Source organism: Aptenodytes forsteri, unplaced genomic scaffold (assembly GCF_000699145.1).
Source record: "Aptenodytes forsteri isolate BGI_AS27 unplaced genomic scaffold, ASM69914v1 Scaffold155, whole genome shotgun sequence".
Lineage (NCBI taxonomy): Eukaryota > Metazoa > Chordata > Aves > Sphenisciformes > Spheniscidae > Aptenodytes > Aptenodytes forsteri.
Genome location: NW_008794446.1, coordinates 8,110,410 through 8,135,594, shown reverse-complemented (window position 1 = coordinate 8,135,594; position 25,185 = coordinate 8,110,410). Strand labels below are relative to the sequence as shown.

The 25,185-nt window shown below is 40.1% G+C and overlaps 1 protein-coding gene across 2 annotated transcripts in view; it reads left to right on the top strand.

Annotated features, from left to right (window-relative positions):
• Positions 1–1,849: 1,849 nt before the first annotated feature.
• CDK8 (cyclin dependent kinase 8) overlaps positions 1,850–25,185 on the top strand; it is a 68,564-nt gene continuing 45,228 nt past the window's right edge. For both annotated transcript variants that reach the window (XM_019474852.1, XM_019474851.1), the window contains exons 1-3: positions 1,850–1,920; positions 14,236–14,346; positions 17,531–17,671. In XM_019474852.1, the coding sequence (XP_019330397.1) occupies positions 1,897–1,920; positions 14,236–14,346; positions 17,531–17,671 (276 nt within the window). In that variant the 5' untranslated portion in view covers positions 1,850–1,896. The remainder of the gene's footprint in view (positions 1,921–14,235; positions 14,347–17,530; positions 17,672–25,185) is intronic.

The window sequence follows — 25,185 nt, the reverse complement described above, 5'->3', positions numbered from 1 at the left end:
AGTAATGGCCACAAGCTATTGCTAGCTAAGGCAGATAGAGGGTAGAATGACTTTTAGCTGAGAAAATTTCTCTATCTTTTTCCATCAGCAGCATAGGAAATCTTTGTGCTAGAAGGCAGATTGGGGTTGTGTTCAGTAGCTGCTCATGGAGTGGTCCATAACTCCCCTATCCACTGTAAATTTGTGTAACTTGATTTGAAATCCATTTATACTTTTGATCCCTATAATATTCTGTCATCGTGAGTTGCACAGTTTAATTATGTGCTTAATACCATAATGGTTTCTTGGTTTTGGGCTTCATGCAACTTGTTTTCCTCTAAGGTGGGAAATAGGGGATTGTTGTTCCCTATTCCCACCTTGTTTTGGCCATATATGAATTTGTGCTCAGCATTGGCTCTTTCTTTTCCAGACAGGGAAGTTTTAGGTTTTTATTATATGGAAGTTTTTTAATGCCTTCTGTTGTTGTCCTCTGTACTCTTTTTTTCCTGTTTGTGTCAGATCCTGTAGCTTTTCCCCTCTTTTATCTTGCTGAATCCATGTAATTGCCCTCTTACTGAAATCTGCTCTCACCCGCTTGCTGTTTCATTCTTCCTCCTCATTAACTGTGTTCAGTTTTTGTCCATTAATCTCCCACTTTTTCCTCTCTCCTCTGTTTTGAAAGGTTATTGCTAACAGTGCGTTGTCTTTGAACTCCACAAAAAATCTCTTGGACGAGACCTGATAATTTGAGGGATTAAAAAGGTAGTGATGAATAGGGGAAAGTGTGTGTTTCAGGTAGGAATACAGCAATTCAAAGCCTTGCGAATATTTAGTGCGAGCTGGAGGAAACAATTGCATACGTTTTAAATGCTTAACTACAGTTTTGTTTTATTTGCCTTTAGGATGTTTGAGTTGCATTTTTCCAGGGTGGCTCTTCACGGCTGTGAAAGCTGGATTCATTAAAAATTAATAAGGATTCTTATGTAACCCGGAGATCTGGGGCTATACGAGCACTCCAAATGTTGAAGACAATACTGTTGTTGAGTGCCATGTCCCCCAGGAGTGCTGTGGATACCAGCCTACAAGTGGGAAGGACAAGCACTCCATCTCTTAAAAATTTGAGCTCTTTGAGGCTGAGGATGGGCAAGAGTTCAATGCCTTTTTTTGCTGCAGCGTTGTCTTCATTTTGCTTTTGGTAGCTGGAGTTACTAATAGGTTTGCATTTTAAATAAATGGCTGTAAGGTACATGCTGGTTAAAGTACGGGGTGGTGGTGTTTTTAAGTGTTATACATGTTTAAAGCTGAAAAAACATTTCTCTGGATTCTTCAGATTGCACAGATACCTTGTGGTTTTTTATTAATCTTGGTAGTTTTATTAGTTTGGTAGGAACATAATTTTAGGGCACATTTTGTGACCTAGAGGAAAGAAAAGGTAAGATGTTACTGTGATGTTGCTTCTGGGCTACTCAAGGATTCATTAAAATATGGGGAAAACTTGCTGTGTCCCAGAGTAATACATTTATGGGAGATGTACCCCTAGCTAGACTTATTTCTAGTATGTACTGAATGTTTGCTTTGTTGTCGTCTTAATAGGAGAAGAAATGTCAGTCACTGCGTTTAAAAAAATTTTTTAAAAAAATCCCTATTTATGTAGTGAGAGCAAATTTATATTTTAGCTTTATCAAGGTGGTATGGTTAGCTTATGGTTTAGCTGGGTATCCAGACATTAAACTAGTAAAGAATCAAAAGAAAATAAGATGCAGAATTTGTATTAATTAGGAAACTGTCCTCTGAATGGTGGTGAAGAGCTCACTTTGAAGTCATGGTGCACTTTTTTAAAAAAAATTTCTTTTCTTCTTTCACAGGAAAGATGATAAAGATTATGCTTTAAAGCAAATAGAAGGTACTGGAATTTCTATGTCTGCATGCAGAGAAATAGCAGTAAGTAACATTAGTTCTTTCTACTAGCAAACAGACTTATTAAAAGTATTGATTTGAGTGCATGCTGGTTTTTGTTTGCGGAATCATGTTGTTCTGCTATGGGTGCTATATTTTTATCATGGAGGTATAAAATAAGTACAAATGTCATGGAAGATTTTGCGTACCTGTTATGTTTGCTGTCTAAAAATGACTGGTTTTAAGTTACCATTTACTGCCTGCCTCGGGGCAGATTAACTTTAAATGCAGCAGTTTGAAAACATGATTAGAGTCAGTGGCTTAAATTATGTATTTGATCTGACTTTTGCATTAGTGCTTCAGATATTTTCCTAAAGAGATTAGTTCTTATTGGCTCATAATGATTAAAACATGTTAGCTTCTATTTAAGTGAAGACTTCAAATTCAACTGGCATTGTTGTTGCCTCGGAGGCTGTTATACACCCATGAATATTATTCAAACGTTTTCTTAGGTTTATATTTGTATATTCCATGTTGTTAGAAACTGTTGAATAGTATGGTCAAGTTATGGTTTGTGACAAGCTTCCAAAGAAATACTGGTAAAACTGGTATTACGAAGTTTAGCTGTTGTATGTTCTTATGTTATACTGCTGCTTGGGTTTATTTCTCTTGAAATATTTCAACTGAAATTGCTCACTAAAAGGAAATGCATGTAACGTGTGTGTGTGTGAAGGGAATAGTTTATTTTCAGTCCATATTCCTCGAGAGTGTAAAACTATACCTAGCCTAATTTCATTTTTATTGATTGAAGTGAATACCAGGCTTTCCTACTTTGTCAACTTCCAGTTGGCTTTGTGATTTCAAACATGTTAGTCCTTGAACTGAGTGAGGTGAAAAAAGTGAAGTGCAAAGCATATTCTTCAGGAGAAGCTCTTCCTGTCCATTGACAGCTGAGCCTCCCTGCTATCATAGACGTCCACACTGAACTAAAGGAGCTGAAAACAGGGTCTTAAATTTTGCTTATTTCAACCGTTTTGGCAGAAATTTTCCGAATACTGTGACTCCCTCAGGCTGAATGCTTTTGGGAGGTGTCAGCTGCCATTTCAGAGGGATTTGGGATATTTTTTTTGTTCATCTTTTTGCAGTAATTTACCTAAAGAGTTCTGAAGACTTTATTCTACTCGAATTTGGCAGGAGAAGCTTGGCTGGTGTTAGGGAAGTGTCTCTGCTCTGGATATGACCCTAACTCAATTTCGGTCAATTAAAAGCAAATCACTAATTTGGCTGACAGTCGGGAAGGATTTGGCCTCATTGCATGACTTGAGGAGTGTTGTGTAGTCATTCCTCTTGGGCAGCGATCCCCGGTAGTGATGGAAGAGGAGGAAAAAGCAGGGAGGCTTTCTCCTTGCTCTGAGCTGCTGCAGCATGCGCCCTTTGAAGAGAACAGCAGTGCAACGCAGGACCCACGTGGGAGAGGGTTAGTGGGGCAAGGAGGGGAACGTACTGAAGACACCAAAGATGCCAAGAAAGTGGGCTTTGAGAGCAGAGAGGGGAGTGGAGCCCAAAAGCAGGTGTAGGGGTAGAAAGAGTAACCTGAAGCAGTGTTTCTTGAGCTATTGTTGACTTTGCTTCTAGTTATGCTTCCCGGCTTGCAACTACTGATAGTGTGGTTGAATTTTCCTGCAGTTGAATTAATAATTCACAATGGACTTCTAGTGTTTGAATCTCTTTTCCTTACCGTTCTTTTGATGTTGCTGTTTGGAAGCCTCATATGGAGATGGATCAAGTTGAGATTAATAGCCATACTGTTTATCTTGATTGTGTGAGTATGTGTAATGTATATATGAAAATACTACTTAGTTAATCAGCAGTGTTGCACCCTAAAATGTCATTTGTACATCTAAATAATAAAAGTATTTGTTGTCATACTTAAAAAGTCAAGGCTGAATACCAGGCTTTGTTACAATGTGTTCTGGACTACCCCAATTAATGCATTTGACGAGCATGGTGGTATTAAGAGGAATGAGGATGGCTTGATTTGCCTGAGATGTATCCATTTCAGTTTCCCTGGAGAGCTGAGGGTTGTTTATTTTACTCTGTGACTATCCAGAAGAGTGCAGTTTGATATAAATCCAAGTGAAACTCTCCCTTGTTTTTATAACTCTACAATGGCTTTTGTTTTGTTTATAACAACTAACTTCCGTTTTGGACTATTGAGTAACTTATATGTTTTAAAATGCCCATAACTTACTCTTCTAAAACGTCTATTTGATGCAGACACCTGAGCTGAAGAATAGTGTCAGATCTTCAGAAAAATAAAATAATTATTGAAACACATCAATTGCAGGGAAAGGCTTGAACTAGGTCAGAGACCTGAGTTGAAACGACTGACTCAGTTATGGGATGAGCTCAACCTATATATGTATATGAAAGACTTTCTACATTTCAGTACTTCCTGCAGTATGAGAACGTAGACCTAATGTTCAAGAACCTAGCTAGTCTCTTACTCTGTTGAAATAAGAGTTTTTAATGATTTTTTGTAAACCAATTGTTTAACTGGTAGAATTAACAGTTATTATGCTAATTATGCTAATTGAATCAGTATCTTTACTATCAAGATAGTTGTAGTGTTATGTTCTTCCTTATCTTTCCCCAAATTCATCCACCAGGGTAAGCATTTGTGAATCCTGCCTCTTCTAGAACCTTAACTGAATGTTTGGCTGCTCATCTCTTGTTCTCTGCAGATGTGCGCACTGCCTGGGATTCCGGGTATCTTTTTTGTGATCTGCACTTTCACTTCTGAGTATTTAAGCAGGCACTAAAAACTGCATGCTCATCATACCAAGAGATGGATTTGTATTAGATGGGAGAGCAGAGGGATAGAATGGTGAGAAGATCTGTATATAAAATATACAAAACATACAAGCCCAAACACTCGATTCCTCGTCTTCTGATTTAATCACAAGGAAGAAAGTCGTTAAAGCCTATCCACCTGGAATAGCTCAGCAAATGCTATTTCACAGTTTGCAAAGCCTGAATTCTTCAAGGCTGTAGGAAGCTGGAGTAGTTACCCAGGCTTCAAATAGAGCTTCAGGATTTTGGGTTGGGCAGTTTCCTGTACAGGAGTCTTAGGTTTTAAAGTAATCAAGTGACTTTCTGCATTTTTCTTGTTGATTAGTATTTTTCATTCAGTTTTAGCAGGTTTGCAAGTAGTTCACTTGTCTGTGCTTCCTTTGGGCAGTAAGAAGTTGCTTGGGTGGTTGGTGGTTTTTTTCTTTTTTTTTTTTTTACTTTTTGCAGGACTTCCATGTAGCTTTGTGTTTTTGGTGCCTGGTTTGGCTGACAGAAACATCCCTGAAAAGCTTGTTTGTATGTAAAACCACCACATATTAGTATTATATGATAGCATTAGTTTGTGAATTGGCTCTGAAGAGGAACTGTTAGATAAGGTGACAGACACTGTCGGGGATGGAAATGCTGAATGGGACAAAGCAGAGCTGGGGTGAACGATGCTGTACTCTGGCTGTCTCCTGTCTGTGTGATGTCCTTCAAGCACCACAGCCAGCTTGTACAAGTTAGAACAGCCTTGAGTCTTCTGGAGCTGGGACAGAAAACTACAGAACAGTAAGTAGCTGGCTTCTCTGATCATTTCCACTCTTTAGGTCTGCCTTGGAGGCATTTGGGCATTCCTAGGGTTTTGTGGTTTCCTATTATAACAGATGCAAGGCTGTCATCACAAAAGGTGATGTCCTCTGTGTTGGATCTAGTGATAGTGTGTCTGTAGGATGAGCAAGTTCATCTTCAGCAAAGGGATAATGAACAGTTTTGTTAATTTTTGTTGTGTGAGCAAGCTGAGTTGAACCATCCTTTGGTCACACCATTGCTTCATGTGGCTCACAGGGAGTGGTAGGAACCTGCAGGGGTGGTTTGGGTATAATGCAGACTTGTACCCTAATGTTCACATGTCTGAGCGTTAACAAAAGAAAGGGTAGTATTGATTTTCGTCTCCCAGGCAGGAGGCTCAGGGCCCAGTACAGCTCTCCTTCCATCAGGCTTGGCCGGCTTTGCAGGGAGCAGGCATACGGTACCCGGGCAGTGTGAGAATAGGCAGAGAGATAGCTGGTTGATGACTGCTGCTCTTACCTGAAAGGGAAAGCCTCTGCAGCAGTCCTGCTCACCTCTGCAACTGTTCTGCCACCCTGGCTTTTGGCTTCTGGGCTGGAAGGTGGCAGAGAAGTAGAGGCAGAGCTAGAGCAGCAGGCCTGTGCCCCTGGGCAGGTGAGAAGGGAGCTGCTGTTGACTGGGGGTCTTGGCTGAGTTGACCTCAGTGGAGGAGGCTGCTGTGGAGGTGAATTGGTCCTCCTCACACACTGGGGCTTCCATGTCCTGGCTGACAAGAACATGTCATTACATGATTATCAGGCCTCTTCCCCCTCTGCCAGTGGAGGGGATGGAAGAAGAGCTTAAGGGCTCTTTCAGATCTGGTCTGAGGGTGACCAAGGACTCTGAGGCAGCATGCAGCAGCTGGAGGGACCCTATGAGGCAGAAGCTGAAACTGGGTGACTCCAGGATTCACCCTCTTCAACATTTTCCCCTGGTGAGGAACAAATGACTGTCCCAGTGAGCTTTCTGGAAGAGGTTCTGTATCAGCTATGTGATAAGGAACAATATTTGGGTGCAGGTTCCTCAGGTTATGGGGGCCGTCACGTCCCTTCCACACCAACAGTGAAAGCAGTTTCCCACGAGACCAAACACAGAAATCATTTAGATGAGTACAGTCCTCATGTCAGAAGACAAGTAATGGTTTCTTACTAATCTTTCCAGGTGGTGAAAGGCAGCAAGGTATTAAGGAAGGCAAATGTTTGATTTGACCCTCTTTGGCAAGTCTAATGACTCTCAAATGCTTTAATTTAATAGTAGTATGTTATGTAAAATGTAAGTTGTGACTGAGTACTTTATCGAGCTATGTTACAGGGCTACAAATGGTATTCTTGAGAGATTTTATATAAAGGGAGGGTAGTATTATTTTTAGTTCTGTGAAAGTGGGACAAAGATACTGATTAAATGTTAGAAATTGGAATCCTTAAGAATCATAATGTTTTCTGTGAACAGCAGAATTTGACCAAGCTTGACATCCAGTATCTGTCTCATCTGGATTCTTCACCCACCTCCTTACTTTCAGAGAACCTTTAATAACACCTCTTTTAATACTTTGGACATAAGAGGTGCTAATAAATATTGACTTGTATGTGTGATCATGTAAGACTCATTTGTTTTGGAAACCACAGAAGTTAAAAACAGAAATGTGCATTTTTTTTCTCATGACATTTTGTGTTGTCAGGCTTCTTTTTTGCAACATTTAGGACTTTAAAAATAAAAACAAAAGAATAAAATAAAGCAACAATTTCACACGGTTGTATGTCTGAAGAACTGGAGCTTCAAAAATGTATTGTCAGCTTCATAATAAATTCATAGAGTGAGTAGTATTATAACTTTTTCTGTTTCATTGCCTTTGAAAGCTTTCATTTGAACACTCTTGAAAGGAAACCAGCATGTACTTTCAGCAGGTATTTTGTTCTTTTTTAGTACTGTGGAATATCTGACTCATGAGAATATAAAACTGTAAAATCGTATTTACATTGAAACAAACAGATCTTCAATCTACTGGATAGCAGCTAAGCCAACTTGGGATTTAAGAACTTGTGTAATAAAATTTGGGGTTTGGTTTAAATAACAAGTTTAAAGTACTTGAGTAGAGCTCCAGTTTTTGATAGGAAACTAAGAATAGTGATGTGAATTTTTTTTTTAGAAATTTATTTTATGAATATAGAATTGGATGACACCTCTGGAGTTGTCATATTCTGCTCCTGCTGTTGCAGACAAGCAAAGCGCACCTTCAGAAATTTAGCAAACTACAAGTTCAACTTGTAAGGAAAAGAAAAATCTCTGAAGGCAGTTCCTGAGTCTCTTTCTAGTATTGACTCTATAAACATTATTCATCCTTTAAGCCAAAATTAATCATGACTAGTTCATGCCCATTTGTACTTATGATAATATTGTCAGTTAGTTAGAATAGCTCTTCTCTCCCACTTTCATTTTAAAGTGAGAGAGAGACTGTTTCTTTCTCTGGCTTTGTTTTGGCTAGCTATAAGGATTTTGGCTTGGCTTGCTGGTTTCCCGTTGTGCAGTAGGCTCTCCCATCCCCTGGGTGTAGGCTTGGGCTTTCTTTGCCCTGTTGCAGTTGGAATTAATCTTCCCTGAATTGGCCAGAATTGTGCATAGCACTTCAGGTAATGTCTCACTACTGCCTATACTCATCTGTTGCAGCAGTAGTTCCACTGGTATCTTATCTGTTACCAGATGACTAAATCTTTGTTGGTCATCTTCTGGTCTGAAAATGACCTTTTTCTCCATCAGCCGCAATCTGCTTTCTGTTCCAAGTCCCTGTTTGCCCATTTTCCATCTTAAGATGATGGCGTGACTATTAATATATGATTTCTTTGTTGCTGGATCACTTGGTGGAACTGATGTGAGCCTTTTTGAAGCATGAGATGATTAGATTTTGTATTTACTCCATCAAACTAGCAAGATGACACAATAGTGATTTTTGCTTAAGTGAATGTTTTGCTTGATATTGCCTATGGCTTTGTGTCTAGCCAGCTTTCTGACTGTCCTAAGCTTTGGGAGAAACATGCTGCATAGCACTCATAGGAAGGCAGTGAGAGCAAGGAATTGCCTTTTCTAAAATAGCTAATGTCCTGAGACAGGACATCAGAGAAACTCCTTCTGGGCCAGGCCACCTGGCCAGTTGCTCTAGCAAATGAGTTTGTGCTCGATTATAGAAGTAAGCATGGTAGTATTGCAACACTTAGCAGGTTACATTGCCTGCGGACCACGTATAGTAGCAAGCATCAAGAGTGGGGGTGGAATGACGTTTGCAGTAAAGTTAGAAATCCTCACTTACACAAAGTGCAGTGTCTTGGCTCATGAGAAGTGTCTGTAGCGGTGGAGAGCTGTATGGGAAATGTGGGAATATCACTGGAGGAAGATCATGTTTATCGAGACTTGTGCTGAGTTCAGCTCATATTTGATGTGAAAGGTAATTATTGTTAGTGTCCCTGTGCAAGAAACGATTTGCCTTAGTCATGCGGCAGTTTGCCAGGCTGCTTTAATGCTGCTGTTGATTATTTAATAATGTTCTGTCTTACCCCACTTTGTCCTTGTTCGTGAAGCAATTTAACAATTTTATGCATCGTTAGGACACTTTAATTTACTGTTCCGCAGCTGCCCCATGGCTGTGGAATGAGTATTTCTGCATTTCAAGAGGGAGATGGAGAAACCTTAGCGTGAGCCCAGGACTTGAACGTAGGGATGCTGTTTGCCTTGCTGTGTCTTGAACAGTATTTATGAAAGCAAGGGCAAGACCAGCCAGGGACAACATGGGGTTGTAACACTCAAGTCAAACCAGATGTATCAGCATCTTCATAATTTGCTGATCTCTATTTCTTTGAAGGTCGGTTGGGTCTTCCTTCTTTATAAGGGGCACTCAGACCAACTAATTTAAGGGAAATCTTTCTGGTTGTAGAAATGGATTTGAATCATCATGTGATATGCAAACGAAGGTAATTTACGGAGAGCCAAACACATAGTTTTTGTCTGCTTTCTCTTTGTGTTCTATAGAACTGAACTAGGATAGACAGAAGTAATTAGATATCGGAGTCATTGGGCCAAAAAATGGCCTTTATCATTAGCAGGCATCGTATTGATAGTCAAACGGTGTTTCTTGCCGTCTGCTTTGTCTTCAGCGAACTCTGTCAGCTGCTGGACACAAGGCAAGTCATCTGGTAGGAAAGGCATTGGCATATGGGCTAGAGAGGCCTGGTTCATGGAGAGTGAGGTTGCTGGAAATGCTGTTTACAGCCCATGTGATGTGTTACCATCTGCATGAGCTTTTCCTGTCCTTCAGACAGTGTTTGCATTTGCCACTCTGCGTTATCGCTGTCCTGGATTGTTTCAGCCTTTCCAAGACAGTGATTCAGGGATCATCTGTCACCACTGCAGCAATCATTTCCTTGTTCTGATGGTTTTGCTGATGTATATTAGCCATCCTATTCACTGGAGTGCTTATGGCTGCCTAGCTGTGACCAAACCTGTCAGTTTTTTTAAGTAGACTGAGAGAATATGTAGTTAATGGCTATTCAGCGTAAAAGGCAAAGGCAAAAAACAGCAAGAACAATAAACTGAGCACACAGATGCACAAACCATTAACAGCTGCTATCAGAGACAGTAACAAAGGACAGAACTTATGACACTAGTCATGGGCCGCAAAAGGAACCTCTTGGGTGTATCCTTGAAGAGATTCAACCAGGGCTTTGTAACAGATGAGAAGGGAAAGCAGATTGCTATGGATCTTATGGGGGATAGAGATTTTATTGGGTATTTGAGGGGGCTGCTGGGACTGTGTAAAACTTACTGTGGGATGTTTAGAGGAAGGATAAAAGGTAGGAAAAAAGGGAAGGAGATGAGCTATCAGGGAGAGCTGTGTGAGTGTTCGTGTGTGTGATCTGCTAGTGAACTTCAAGCATGCAGAACTGGCAAGCAGGAGGAGACTGAAAACTGGGAGAGACCCGACGTCGGAGCTGGAACCTGGATGAAAGGGCACGGTGCCTGGGCTTGGATTCTGAACAGATTTAAGGTCTGCACTGGAGTCTGAGGGACCTGTGAATACGTGTGCATGTATGTGAACTTTAAGCCTGATTAGCCAGAGTGCAGAAATGGGATCCAGGCCAGTTGCGTTGTTCAAGTTTTAATGTGGATGCTCGCAAAGAAGATGCGGTTCTGCCTCTGTTGTTACCGATGTGGCTGGTCATGTCTCTGTTGTGTGTGGACACAACTTAGTGTGTGCCTACAGGAAATGCATGCTCAATTACTTGTACCTTGCTACTGGCAGGATTTGGAAACAGGGAAGAGCAGAAGCCTGTTGTCTAGAAGACCAGGAGGAATGCTGTGAAGCTCAAAGTCCACAGGATTGACTACCCCTAGCACAAGCAAAGGAGAATTATGTCCATGTTGCATTACTATACAGACAGGGAACCCTTCTGCTGCATTACTCAAAGTTTCTCATCGTGTCATGTTCTGGACCAGCTTTGGTGATGGGTTCTCTGTGTGTCCTCCAAGGTGGATCACATTTGATGTGAAGAGGTTGGGTTTTTAAAGTGGGTGATAGCTGCTACCTGGGGAACAAGGAGTTAGGATGGACTTAAAATGGGACAGGAAGGGGGTAAAGAGGAAAATTACATTATTTTCTAGAGCCCTGACTAGTATCTGCCTCTTTTCATCAAGGAATAGTCTGTTGTCTGGTACAGGTGTGTCATCTGGCCACAGGACATCTGATAAAATTTTGGTATGGACACATAGCTGCTGAACTGTCATGCAATCTCCTGGGTACAGTTATGTCGTGGAGGCTCATGAAATCAAATTAGGCAGGTGATAGATTCCAAGATAAACTTTATTTAAACCAAAATTGTTTAGCAGAAAACTAACTAGAAATGAGGCTTATCAAAATCGTTCAACGCTCTGACGATATCAGTAAACCGCAGGTTCAGGACAGTGTACGAGGAATTAATACTGCACAGTTGGCTTTAGAAATGAGTATCCAAAATGTGCACAATCACTCACCTGTAAGATGAGGGCTCTCAACCTCGGAGTTTCCTTGGGCAGCGTCCCGACCCAAGGGGAGAGTGAGTCTCCAACTGCAGACCCGCTGCTCTGAGGAGGACCGGCTCAACTTGCCCTCCAGCGGGGCTCCATTTATACCCTGGTTGAATCTGATTTGTGGTCAATTCTAATCGGCTGAGGGCCTTAATTTTCTTACTCCTTGCTGGAGGTGTATATGTGACCATAATTACTAGCCCAAAGTGTGTACGTGATGGTCTGCATTTGCCACTGCAAAGGTGCGAAAGTAAGGGTGCGAAAAGTAAGGACACAGTGGTCTCAATGCCCCCAGTCTTTGTCAGGGCGGGTGCATCTGCCACAAGTTAATTCATCAAAATGTTTAGCATAAATTTAAGCTGTGAATTTATACTGATTCACCAAAAAGTCCTTCACTATAAGGACTGGCGCAATGTATCCTTAAACCCTATAACCTCATTTGCTATTAAGAGGCCGATTCCCACCGAATCTTTGATGCTGTGCTGGGTCTGGCTGGGATGCAGTTCATCATCTCCATAGCAGCCCACACAGTGTTGTATTTTGGATTTGCAACTAAAGCAGTGTTGATAACCCACCAGTATTTTGGCTGTTGCTGAGCAGTGCTTGCATAGTGTCCAGGCTTTCTCTCTTTCCCACTCTGCCCCTCTTCCCTTTGGGGAGGTAGCCTTTGCTCAGAGACTGGCTGGGCATCGGTGGTCTTGTGGGGAGTGGTGAGGGAGTGCCTTTGCATCACTTGTGTTGTGGGTTTGTTTTTTTTTTTTTAATTCCTCTTCACTTATTAAAGTCTTATCCTCACCCACAAATATTCTTGCTTTTTTTGCCCTTCCTCTCCCATCTGACTGAGGGGGATGAGCAAGTGGTTTGTGTGTGGGTTTGTTTTTTTTTTTTTAATTCCTCTTCACTTATTAAAGTTTTACACCCACAAATATTCTTGCTTTTTTTGCCCTTCCTCTCCCATCTGACTAAGGGGGATGAGCGTGGTTGTGTGTGGGGTTTAGCTGCTGGCTGGGGTCAACTTACCACAGATGGTCCCCACCTGTAATTGATAAAAAAACTACAAATAAGCATTTCTTGGTTTTCCCCATGCTGATCTTATGCGTTGTAGGTATTACAGGCATTTACAGAATTCCACACTTCTTGCAGATCCTGCCTTAAAATTCCTCTGTGTAATGCTTTTACAAATCTTAAGATTAAGAGGTTTAACATGCTGAAACTACTACCTTCTGCATTGATTTGTAATGTTGCATTGTCTCCTCAACCCTCCGTCTCCCTGTTTGATCTCATACTTGAGATAAAAGCTCTGTGGGCTAGGTCCTCATGCTCAAGAAATGCCATGCTGAAGACTCTAGTCAGTGAGTAGGGGTAAGAGTCTGTCTCAAATGAAATAGAAAAGAAGGAAACAAACGTATGCAGATATCCACTCCCATTTTACTGTCTCAGTAGCAGCTAAAATGTTACCACATGTGACAAAAGTTTCAGTAGAAAGGAATGAATTTTCTTGTTTCCTCTATTACGTAGCGGGAAAATTGTATTTTATTGAAAATAGATTCAATCTCAGACATAAAATGTTAATTTTTATTCTGTATTCAAATAGTAGTTCAAATTGTCCTTGGCTTTAAAAAAAAAAAACCTAGCCATTCATTTTACTAAAAATGTCATCATTTCTGGCAGACTGAGCTGGCAAGAATTCATCTAGTCTCAGGTAGCCATGCTTGATAATAATTTGCTTCGATAAAGTTTTTGTTTCTTAGCAATTGTGTGAGTACAGTATAATTGCAACATGACCAGTAGAGCTCAAATGATGCTGTCTGTATTCAGTTTTTGTGCTATTTCTCAGCTACGTTTTCCTTTTGGTGGTGGTTAAAGCTATAGTTTCTAAAGCAGCTGAGCTGGTTTAATGGCTCACTGCTGCTGAAAGAAGTTCTTGCTCCTAGCTGTGTGCCTTCACTAGTGCTGGGTCTGCTGTTAGTGCCGTGAGTCATTTCAGCTCAGGAACTCGGCAGAAAATTAATGCCTTTGTGTGTCTGGGTTAGTTTTCTCCTGAACTGGGAGCTGTTTCGTGGATGGCTTCTGTGAGTGACATAACTGGTGTAATACACGTTGTGGGAGGGAGTTGGACCTTCTTCTGTAGGTGGTGGTGACCTTGTCGATCAGCTGACTCCATCTTACAAGCCACATCTTCATTTAGCTGACTGCATTGACAGGCTCTAAATGAGTCATCCCATTCAGCCTTGAATGGCTGCAACCAAAATGCAGGGTTATCAGATAATTGGGAGTCAGGAGAAAATTGGATACCCCAAATGGCTCTATCAAAGATTACAGCCTACGGGAAAGGGCAGGTGCCACAGCTGGCTGTTTGCAGAGTCTTCTTGGATAATAGTGAGGCTTACACAGACTTCAACTTTTAGGAAATAAATAGGAAGTGAATGCCCTAAGGGGGTTACGACCTGCTTTCAGCTTTGGTTTCAAACTAATGACTGGTTCTTTCATGAAAAAAATATGTGCTGTTTTCTGTGACTTGCAGATTTCAGCTTTTCTTGTTTGTATGGTAGAATATGTAGCAAAGACTATTAAAGCATTCATCTTTCCAGCCCTTTCACAGCTTTGGATGTGTGGATATAACTGTTGTGGACTTTCTTTATTTTGCAGTTGCTGCGGGAGCTCAAGCATCCAAATGTCATTTCTCTGCAAAAGGTGTTTCTTTCTCATGCTGACAGGAAAGTGTGGCTTCTCTTTGACTACGCTGAGCATGACCTCTGGGTAAGGTGAATTGCTTGTAGGTACCAGGCTTAGAGTTTCAGTTGCAGAAAAGGGACAAGGTCAGGGAAGATGCATTGGTTTAAAAAACAGTATAGCCTTTTGCCCGGTGTTTCTTGGAAACATTTTCAGTACTAAAGAAAAAGCAACGGAAAATGTTGGGTAAGCACACTACACAGTTAATCTGTGACCTCTTTAGGAAGATAAAAATCTGCATTCAGCTCTCAGTAGCTAGAAATCTAGTTAAATAAATGCAGATATAACCCTCCATTACAGCTAAAGTAGGGTGCAGGAAAATGTAATTGATTATGCAGGTGGATTCCCTTTGAAAAATGACAAACTTATTGGCTGAATAGGACAATTTGGAGTTTTAGTTATATTGCATGTCATCCGTGAATGCATGAAGTGAGAGTAATGCCAGTGCATATAATTGAAATTTAATTCATACGTTTCAGTGGGAAGAGCTTTTTACTCAACGCATCTGCTGAAATTTCATATATTTGGGAGGAAGGCTGTTTATGCCTAATTACGAGATACAGCTTTAGAATATAAACACATTAAAGGCAAAATAAATTTGTTTTAAGATACATACCCTTTTCCTCTGTTAACTTAGTATTTGTAACCTTAACATCCATTTGGAATGTTTAAAAAAAAAAAAAAGTAAAAAATTAAAGTAGCTTTGTAAAGAATTGAAAATCCAATGCAACCTTGACTTCCCTGAAAAAAGGTATGTTTGCCTCGAATTAAATCTGACATACATTTTCAGCATTGCTCTCAATGGAACAAGTACTGTAATACTAACCTTAAAAGTTATGAAGATTCGTATCAAAGGGTACAACAGAGGCAATTTGGAATGAGATGGAAATTTTGATGTATGTGTTCATATAAGACGTGCGTAGTATGAATCATGAGTTGGTTTTTCCTCTGCATGTAGTTTACAGACAGCTAAGATGAACAAACCAAATTAAAACTAATTTCTTTTGAAAATGGTGTTCCTTGTAGTTGGGAATAATTCAGTAGTATTTGCCTAAGAACTAGTGTGTCAATTTTCCTTCAGCTAAGCTGAATTGAAGATATTTTCTCCCAGTTCAATGTCTTGGAAGTTCCAATAGTTGGTATTGACATTTCATTGCCAAAACAAAATTAAGACAAAAAAATTACCAAACAACTGAAATGTTGAGACACTCTTAAGGCTGATGCACAAAATAAACAAACAAACAAAATCTTGAGGAAATGGAGTAAAGCTTTTTTTCTAATGTGGAGAAAAAACAAGCACATTCTTTTTTTCACTGCTCCCCTGTATTTATGATATGCTAAGCTGCAGAAGTTTAGGAATGTGTGAGGGTTTTTTGTTTCAAAATGTGCTGCAAGGCTTTGTATTTGTTTGGAGGATTGTGACTAATAGTGACCTGTCCTTGTTTATATTTATACATTTCTGCATTGCTTCATACTTAACCAGAATCGCTGCAGAAGCACCTCTGTTAACGAAATACTGGTTTAAATATCAGTAACTTAGGAATGACCCTCAATTTTGACCTTTATGTTTACATGCATATACCTGTATAAATTCCAGAACTCCCCAACTGTGCCAGCTCCTGGTTGTTCACTGTATCTGGATGCAAGAGACCGAGCTGCCGTGTCTGGGCTGGCTCTGTGCCCGGTTATGGACCAAGTCCTCCAGCGCTGAGCATATCTAGCTCAGCAGGTCTCAAACAAGGCTGGGAAAAGGGCACAGAGTATATTAGAGCAGGAACAAAAAGGTCCAGGAGAGCCATCTGTCCTTCTGTCTGTCTCTGAAGATTCACTTCTCTCTGGCCACTGCATGAAAAATAACATTTGCTTTGTAGTCAGTGGAAGTGGGAGGTGAGAGGAGGCGAAACTTCTGGCTCAGGCTCAGGGATGCTTGTGCACGTGGTGCTTGGCTGACTGGGCAGGGACTGTCACTTTTTCGTCAGTGTTTCTCTCCTCCATGCAGCTCCATTTTTACCTTTGGTGGGGCAGGAATGTGCCTTATTCCTCCCAGGAAAGCCAAGCTCAATGCCTGAAGCAAAGGGAGGGCAAGCTCTATGAAGTTGGGCTGCAGCAAGAGAGGAAAGGCAATTTCCCAAAGGGGTTTGAGTAGTCGGGTGCCTAATTGACACCTGGAATATGAAAGCTCAGGAACATAGGAAGAACATGTGATAGAAGTTTGGTGCCAGGTTTTGGATGGACAAGATCAGGGCTGTTTTGGTGATCACACAAGTGTGAGCCATTACAGAAAAGAACTGTGAATGCATGAAAAAGTTTGTTCTAGAAATTACCTCTCTCTCAAAAGGAGACAAACATGGAAATGGTTACCATGACTCTGGCACACCTTATGCTACTGAAGTGAGTAGCACCTGGCACTCAAATGCTAAGACAACATATCCTTTTGGACTCCTCATTGTTGCTAGATGTCATTGCCTGTGTATACACTTATAATTGTTAAAGGTTTTTTCCGTGTCTGGCTTGGTAGCTGACTTTCAGATGGACAGATTTACAGCTTTGCTCTGTCAACAGCTTCTGTCTTGAGAGTACTGTGCTTTAAGGGTATAGTAAATAAAGGAGGAATAAATCTGGGCTTTTAATTTAAACGTTTAAAACTCCTAATACAGTTTGCAAGAATTTCTGTCTGGCATTAAGTTTTGAATATTACAGTGTCATTATTACCGTAGGAGAAAACCTAAAAGTAAAATAATATAGGAGTTAGGTGATGCACTTTTAATTCTGTGCTGTGATATACAAGGTATCAGCCTATCTTAACAAAAAGAACCCCCAAACAAAAATACCCCTAAAACCTCCAAACTGTTAAAGATCAGTGATCTGCAAGGGAAATTTGCTTTGACAGTTGTATTGGTTTTGTATTCCTCATCCCACTGTGGGAGAGTGAGTGAGCGGTTGTGTGGGGCTTAGCTGCCTGCCAGGGTTAAACCACAGCAACAACTGATTTCATTTTTGAGAGATTTCCTTGGGACAGTGATCACTTTACCTCGTATATTATTAATTTTCTAGTACTTAAGGTACATGTTTCTAGTTTTGAAAATGAATGATGAAAGGTTGAAAAAAAACCTAAGAAGTCTGTGTAAGGAATTGCTGGCAATCTTTCTGTGTAATGCTGTAGATCAAAACATTACACTTTTTTATTTTGATTTCTTTTTCCCCTTTACAGCATATAATCAAGTTTCACAGGGCTTCTAAAGCAAACAAGAAACCAGTTCAGTTACCTCGGGGAATGGTGAAGTCACTGTTATATCAGATCCTAGATGGTATTCACTACCTGCATGCTAACTGGGTGTTACACAGGGATTTGGTAAGTGGATCCGCAATGGGTTTTAGCACTGGGATGACGATTGAGGTCAAGGATTGTTTTTTATGAAAAATCGCTGGGAAACAAAAACCTTTGTGCTAAGGGCATGTACTAATAAATACATATTTTTATACTGCAGTCAGACAGCCTTGATTAGTAGAGTGAATTTTAAAAGCTGGCTATGATCTGATATGCTTATGACAGCAAAGTATATCAGATGGCTGTTTTCCTTTTTTGATTTTCTAAATAAACTATTTTAAAAAGTGTTCATTTAGATAACAGACATGTTGAGGTACAGAAAATGCCTCTGGTAGTATCACTGCAGGCAAGATAAATAACTAAATACGGCATGTGTGTAGGTGGGGGAGAGGATGATTGGCTGTAAGAACTGCTGAAAAAATAAAATCTCCTCCAAATTATCAGTTTTACTTACGAAGGTACTTTTGAAGTCAGTTTTACTTACGAAGGTAACTTTTGAAGGCCATTATCTTCTCCTAATATTTATAATCTATTAGAAATACAGCCATATCAACTTTTGAAGACTTCTGCAAATAAAATACTGTTTATCCAAACTACAGTATAAGCCAAACATTTTGAACCTGAGTTAGTTTCTTAACCAGCAAATTCTATTAAATGTTTTGAATTGGTGAATCTCACCAATTCTTATGTATTTGCCTTTGCAATATGCCCATAGCTGGCTTGGCTGGTTCTGTCTGTTGTCTTAAAATTGGGTAGTTTTCCTGACCCAGTTGTCTGCAGCTCTTATTCTTAGAAGTAAATTGAAAAAAATGCTATCAAAGTATGATACTATCTATATATGATGCTTCTAATTACTGAAATTTCATTAGTGCATGAGAGTATCATTAGCTTGACCTTTCATTCCCATGAGTCAGTATTACCAGTGCTATTCTATGCTTGGTGCAGTAAGTCTGGCTTCCTTATTACTCTTCAGAGTCACTTTTTGTCTTTGAAATAGCTTTAATAGTGTTCCTGGAAATGTAGTCAATGATTAGTTATTTATCTTCTATTTTCATGCCCAATAAATGCTTTTACAGAATGCCAGTCCCTGTTTAAGCTGATGGGAAAAGATTTGTCTTTGATAAATAACATTTTCAGAACTGAAATACAATGAAGTTTTGTTTTATTAAAATAATTGTATGGATCTTGCTTGTAATTTGCTCCTGGTTTAAGAAGTGGAACAAAAGCCACAGCACTGAGGGAAAAAATCAGAGATTGTGGTGGCTTTGTCATGGCTCATGAAATAGTGGAGCAAAACATAATGTAGAAATATAGATAGTGCATGTTACTACTTAGACACACTTTGTTTTAAACCAAAATGTGATGTCTTACTCTAATGTTCTGCCTGCAATAGTACTCTTCAGTGTATTTTTAAGAGGCATACAGAAAACAAATGACTTGTCATCAAGAATAAATTTTTCTAATGTTTTACTTTCTACAGTTTCAGAAAACTTATGAACTTAAGCATAATTGAGTTTAAAAAGAAAACCATGCATGTTGTTAACTGGATGGCTCAGGAGATTGGTAATTTATTACAGAGCCTTTCACATCTAGGTCTGTAGCTCAAATACAGTTTAAGTTGGCAACCGTGAAAAACTATTACCATCTCATTTTCTGACCTATGTGAAATGAGTTGGTGGTCTCAGTCCAGCGTGAAGTTTTCTTCCAGCAGAAAAACCACCATCACAACTGGCTATCTTTTGATAATCTGAGGAAGAGACCAAAAGCTTGAGGCAGAGTCTGGGAGGTCTTCCCACTGGAACCTTGTCAAGCCGTGTTGGTGAGAATCCTATAAAAGCTGTGCAGGGGCTGCCTGTGCTGCCTGGTCTGTGGAAACCTTTGGGTTTGTCGTTTTGAAACCGTTCAGTTTGAGCTGAATTTAGAAGGCATGTGTTTCATGCAGGAGAAAAGACAGAATTCTATCTGTCAAGTACTTTCTTCCTTTTATCAGGGTCCCTGGGAATAGCCTGAGTAACAGAAGGGATTCTACCTAGTGTTTTGTCTTAGCAAGACAGGGGCATATTGGTGCAAAGTTAAGCTTGCAAGTTGGGACTTCAATAGCATGTGTTTTCTGATGCAAAGTAGAATAACTGACGTTAATGCTTGTTCTTAGATGTGGGTTTCTGTTCCAGGATGCCTGTAATATTAGCCTTCAGGAATATTGGTGTTAAATCATCAATTTTAACTCCTGACTGGATGGCTGGACAGATTTATTATGTTTCTCCTATTGGGCCTTTAAAATGATAGGTGTTGCTGTAATTTCTAAATGTTTTGTGTTTCCCTAGATTTAGATGTGTACAGATACACACACACACACACACACACACACACACACACACACACACACACACACACACACAGTTGCTTAACTGACATGCTTGCTTTCATTTCATATACTAGCTATTATAAGAGTGATGGTGCTTGAGAGTGGTAGGAAGCTAAAGAACATGGTACTTTGGCAGAAAAATCTGTTCTTTGCTACATCTCTCTCATAGGATAAGGATTTTTTTTAAAGGGTAAGAAAGCTCATCTCTTGGAAAAGTAGTTATCCTCCATCTAAGTCCAATTTTCTGGTTTTTAGGTTTTCTTTTTTTTAAGATGTCTTAACGAAGTTAGCTTTCAGGTAGGTAATGTTTTGGAGTTTTTAGAGAACTTGACTTTCGTAATCAGAAACAAAATACAGCATAAAGTAACTCCTTTCTTGCTAGCACCCACAAACCAGGCAGTAAAACTTAATGGCTATTAAAACCACATAAACTTAGATTGAAATTTGTCTTCATAATGGTGGAATCGAGGAATCTTAATTTCATGTAAGATTTGTATAGAGTGAGTATATGCTGTATGAAACAGTAAAAACTGTAGGAAGACAATAATTGTTCTATTGTGTTTTTTCTAGTTCTGGTTCATCTTTTACAAAGGAAATGCATGCAAATGTTAGCAATAACTTAACTGTTTAAATAGTTAACTCTCTTTGCTTTTTTTTTCTTTCACTGGCTACATGAAAGCCAATTCACCATTTCCATCAGAGCAAGGGAGATGTTGATTATATTTGTTATCTTTGAATAGTGCTGTGCTTGAGTAGTTAGCTTTTCCATAAGCCTTTGAAACATACGAGTAAAATTTTTCAACACATAAATGTCAGTCCTTTTTAAAATTTCTTATTTGACTTGCATATTCTTCAGCTTTTTTTAATTTCATGACTGAGAGCAATTGAAAGCAGATTGTTTATTCATGCTCTGACTGTAGCAGGAAGGAAATAAGAACACTTCGTGTAATTACCACAAAGTGCATCAATTATAGTTTTAATAATATTTTGAATTTAGTTATCAAGCATGCTTGAAACATACTGCAATTTGCTGACTTCTTTTCCTAGTATTTTTTCCACTTTATGATATCCAGCTATTGGACTTCTTCCTGTACTCAAAGTGCTTATTCCACACTAAAAATAAGCGTAAGACTGGCCATATGTCTGTTTTCATCAATCTGCTTCCTCAATAGCACGAGGAAAGAGAGGATGGACTTAGCAGTGTGCTTGGAAGATTTCTTCAAGTAAGGGGCTCAAAATAGAGGTCCCTTTGCATGGTACAGCAATTTATATGCCATGCCTGTTAACATTTAAAAGTGCATCTTTATTTGATATTAGTGTGTAGTAGGCCTGTCCACGCAGTCAGGATCCAATCTCAGCTAAGAGATGAGCACCCCTCCACTGGTTTTGTGTGGTGGCAGTAAGATTAGTCTGCAATGTAAATTAATAAATATTAACAAAATATTAAATTAATAGATTTTGCACTGAAACTATTTAAAGCGCTCACGTGGTGCAGCAATGCTTAAAAACATATCACCCCCACCCCAAAATAAAACCCCCAAAACTACCCCCAAACAAAAAAACCCAGAGGAAATGTCACAGCTCTTACTTGTAGCACTGCAGCTGAGACACTATGGTGAAAGATTTTTTGTTCCCAAATTTTCAGACTAAATTCCCTGGCCTATTTCTTTGTGCATGGTGTGAGTGGGTGCTGAACAGATGAATTGCCACTTGGCAAGCCAGGTATGGAAGCGGGTAACACAGTGCAAGGCTCCTGCTTCCCATTCCCCTCCTTCTATCTCTTGCCAAAGGAATGACAATCTCTTACTTAACCTTTGTCAAAAACATCCATGTCCTAGTTAGTCTGGGATTGTGTCACTGTGGATGTGACCATTTGCAAACTAGTGCTAGCACAGGATACTGCAGCCTATTTAATGAATTCCTAGTGTGCAGCTCAGCTAAACTGCTGCTGTGGGTTTAGCACTGTTTTCTAATAAGCTTTCAGGTGGACAAGCTTTAATACAGTTGGAAAGTAGCTTCCTGGGACCTGGACTCTTCTGAAGGATACCTGCTGCCAGGTTTGGGATTAGTGGGAGCATTAAAGATGTTCTTTTAACAGTAAATGAGGAGAACCCACTGCCAAGGTGGTTTTTAGTAGACATCTTAGACACTTTCCAGGCTCTGGCTGTGAATTACTTAAGTATGTGCTTCAGGCAAAGTTAAATATATGGAACTTTTACCCTGCTAATTTACCGTTTTCCACATTAGAGCTCTTGAATCCAAGGATGTCTCCCTCATCAATATTCAAGGATCACTTCAGAAATACAGGAATGCCCTTCAGTCCTGCTCTAGTGCTTACAAAACTGGGGTCATTTGAAGGAATGAATCTGAATGCTTAAAAACAAATAGTAGGAAAAGCTGTGCATATTTCTCCAAAGAAGTTAGCAGCTTTTAAAAGCAGAGTGGTGTTCTACCCTGTTTAAGTATATAAACAGATAACAGGCATTATTTCCCAAAATGTATTGTAATGGCTTATTGGTGATTTGCTTTCAAAGGGGGGGGGGGGGGGGGGGGGACGGACCCAATCACTGTTTTGGTTGTCAGCTGTTGCATTTCCCAAGATTTTTGTTTCCAAGGTGTTTTTCATTGTGTGTGCTTTCATGAGATCACAAAAGAACAATGTGTCTGGCCAAACCTTGTTTTCTTGCATAGGCTGTAATAACATGCTTTTCTGTGAGTTGTAATTTACTATAATTCTAAATATTCTGTAGTTAAAATAACATTATCTAGTGTTTCTTAATGCTGCTGTTTGCAGGGGACTTGACTACTCCCTTGCCTGCCTTTCTGAGCATTTTCTTTATGTTTTAGATTAAACTTTAAGACCAGTAACTAGTCAAAGTGTAGAAATGATCAGAAGAGACTGCAAAACTTAAGTATTCGATGCTTATGCCAGTGACTTTTAAAAAAACCCCAAAAAGCCACAAACAAACAAACAAACAAACCCCAAACAAACTTCCCTTTAAAAACAAAACAAAAAACCCAAACAAAAAACCCAAAAAACCAAACTGCTGTGCAAATGAGACTCCATTTGGCTTGCTTTCTTCTTGGACATTGTTGTTGGCAATGGCCTGTTAGGTCAAGCTCTTAATTGAGTAATGTCTGTCAACTTTGTACAAATGCAGATTTGAAGCTAGAAATACAGAGTATATTACTGCAGTACTACCAGCATTCCAGTCAGAAAAGTAGAAGGCATACTGCTTAGAGATCTTTGAATTCATCATAGAGAAGCCTATAGAGAGATATGAAATCATTTGCTTCATATAAGCAAATCATTGTGAGGCCACTCTCTTTGAAAGGTCGTAGCAATCGGGGTGGGGGGGTGGTTCCTGATGGATAAAAAACAAATGTCACTCCAATCTTCAAGAAGGGCAAGAAGGAGGATCTGGGAAATTACATGTCAGTCACTCTTGCCTTGATCACTGGGAAGATGATGGATCAAATCCTCCTGGAAGCCATTTCCAAACATTTGAAAGACATGAAGGTGATTGGGAGTAGTCAGCATGGATTTATCAGGGGAAATCATGCTTAGCCAACCTGAAAGCCTTCAGTGACTAGCTCAGTGGATGGGGGAAGAGCAGTGGATGTTGCTTATCTCGACTTTAGTAAGGCTTTCAACACTGCATCCCGTAACATCCTTGTAGACAAACTAATGAAGTACAGACTAGGTGAGTGCACAGTGAAGTGAGGTGGACTGAAAACTGGCTGACCTGATGGGCTCAGAGGATTGTGATCAGTGCCGTGAAGTTGAGCTGGACACCAGTCAGTAGTGGAGTGTCCCAAGGTCTGATACTGGGTTCAGTGCTATTTAACATGGTCATTAATGACCTAGGCAATGGGACAGAGTGCACCCTCAACAAGTTGGCAGGTGATTTCCAGAGGTGCCTTCCAACCTCAGCCTTTTTGTGAATGTGTTATATCTTCACCATTTGATCTGTCTTGAAAATTTCAACTATTGCTTTTTCAAAATCTAAAATCCAGCTCATGACAAATCAGTAGAAGAGAAGCTGGGGGGGGGGGGGGGGGGGGGGGAGTGGGAGCAGGTGTGAGTAAGAAGAATATGAAAGATCAAATAGCTCATATGGAATAAGGAACAATGTGAAGAAAGCAGTGAAATACAAAACCTCTTCAGTGAAGGGGGATGTTTTTGCAACATATCTTGACTGCAGCATGATGAGAGGGAGAACATGGTGCCATTTTCTTTTCCTGAGGGAAAAAGATGATGTATTCCTAAAAGGTTTTTTTGGAAGCTGTGTGGTCATAAAATGAAAGAGATATTACTACTGGATCATCAAATTGTAACCAACTTCGGGTATGAAACACTTCTGTAACTGCAGTATCTCTAGAAAGAGATACCTGAGTCGTGAGAGGTTTAACAATTTGTCAATTCTATACGATTAAAGTGTTACAGAGATTCATATTTTTAGACCTCTCTTGGATTAGCCCTATGTCTTTCATTCTTATCTGGAATACTATTCCTATTGTGCTAAAGGTAGCGCTGAAATCAAATGGAAAAGTGTTGTGGTTTAACCCCAGCCAGTAACTAAACACCACACAGCCGCTTGCTCACTCCCCTCGGTGGGTAGAGGGAGAGAATCAGAAGGGTAAAAGTGAGAAAACTCGCGGGTTGAGATAAAGACAGTTTAATAGGTAAAGCAAAAGCCATGCACGCAAGCAAAGCAAAACAAGGAATTCATTCACCACTTCCCATCGGCAGGCAGGTGTTCAGCCATCTCCAGGAAAGCAGGGCTCCATCATGTGAAATGGTTACTTGGGAAGACAAAATGCCATCACTCCGAATGTCCCCCCCTTCCTCCTTCTTTCCCCAGCTTTATATGCTGAGCATGACGTCATATGGTGTGGAATATCCCTTTGGTCAGTTGGGGCCAGCTGTCCCGGCTGTGTCCCCTCCCACCTTCTTGTGCACCCCCAGCCTACTTGCTGGTGGGGTGGTGTGAGGAGCAGAGAAGGCCTTGACTCTGTGTAAGCACTGCTCAGCAGTAACTAAAACATCCCTGTGTTATCAGCACTGTTTCTAGCACAAATCCAAAACATAGTCCCATACTAGCTACTATGAAGAAAATTATCTCTATCCCAGCCAAAACCAGCACATTCTCTACCCCTTATTCCATACCAT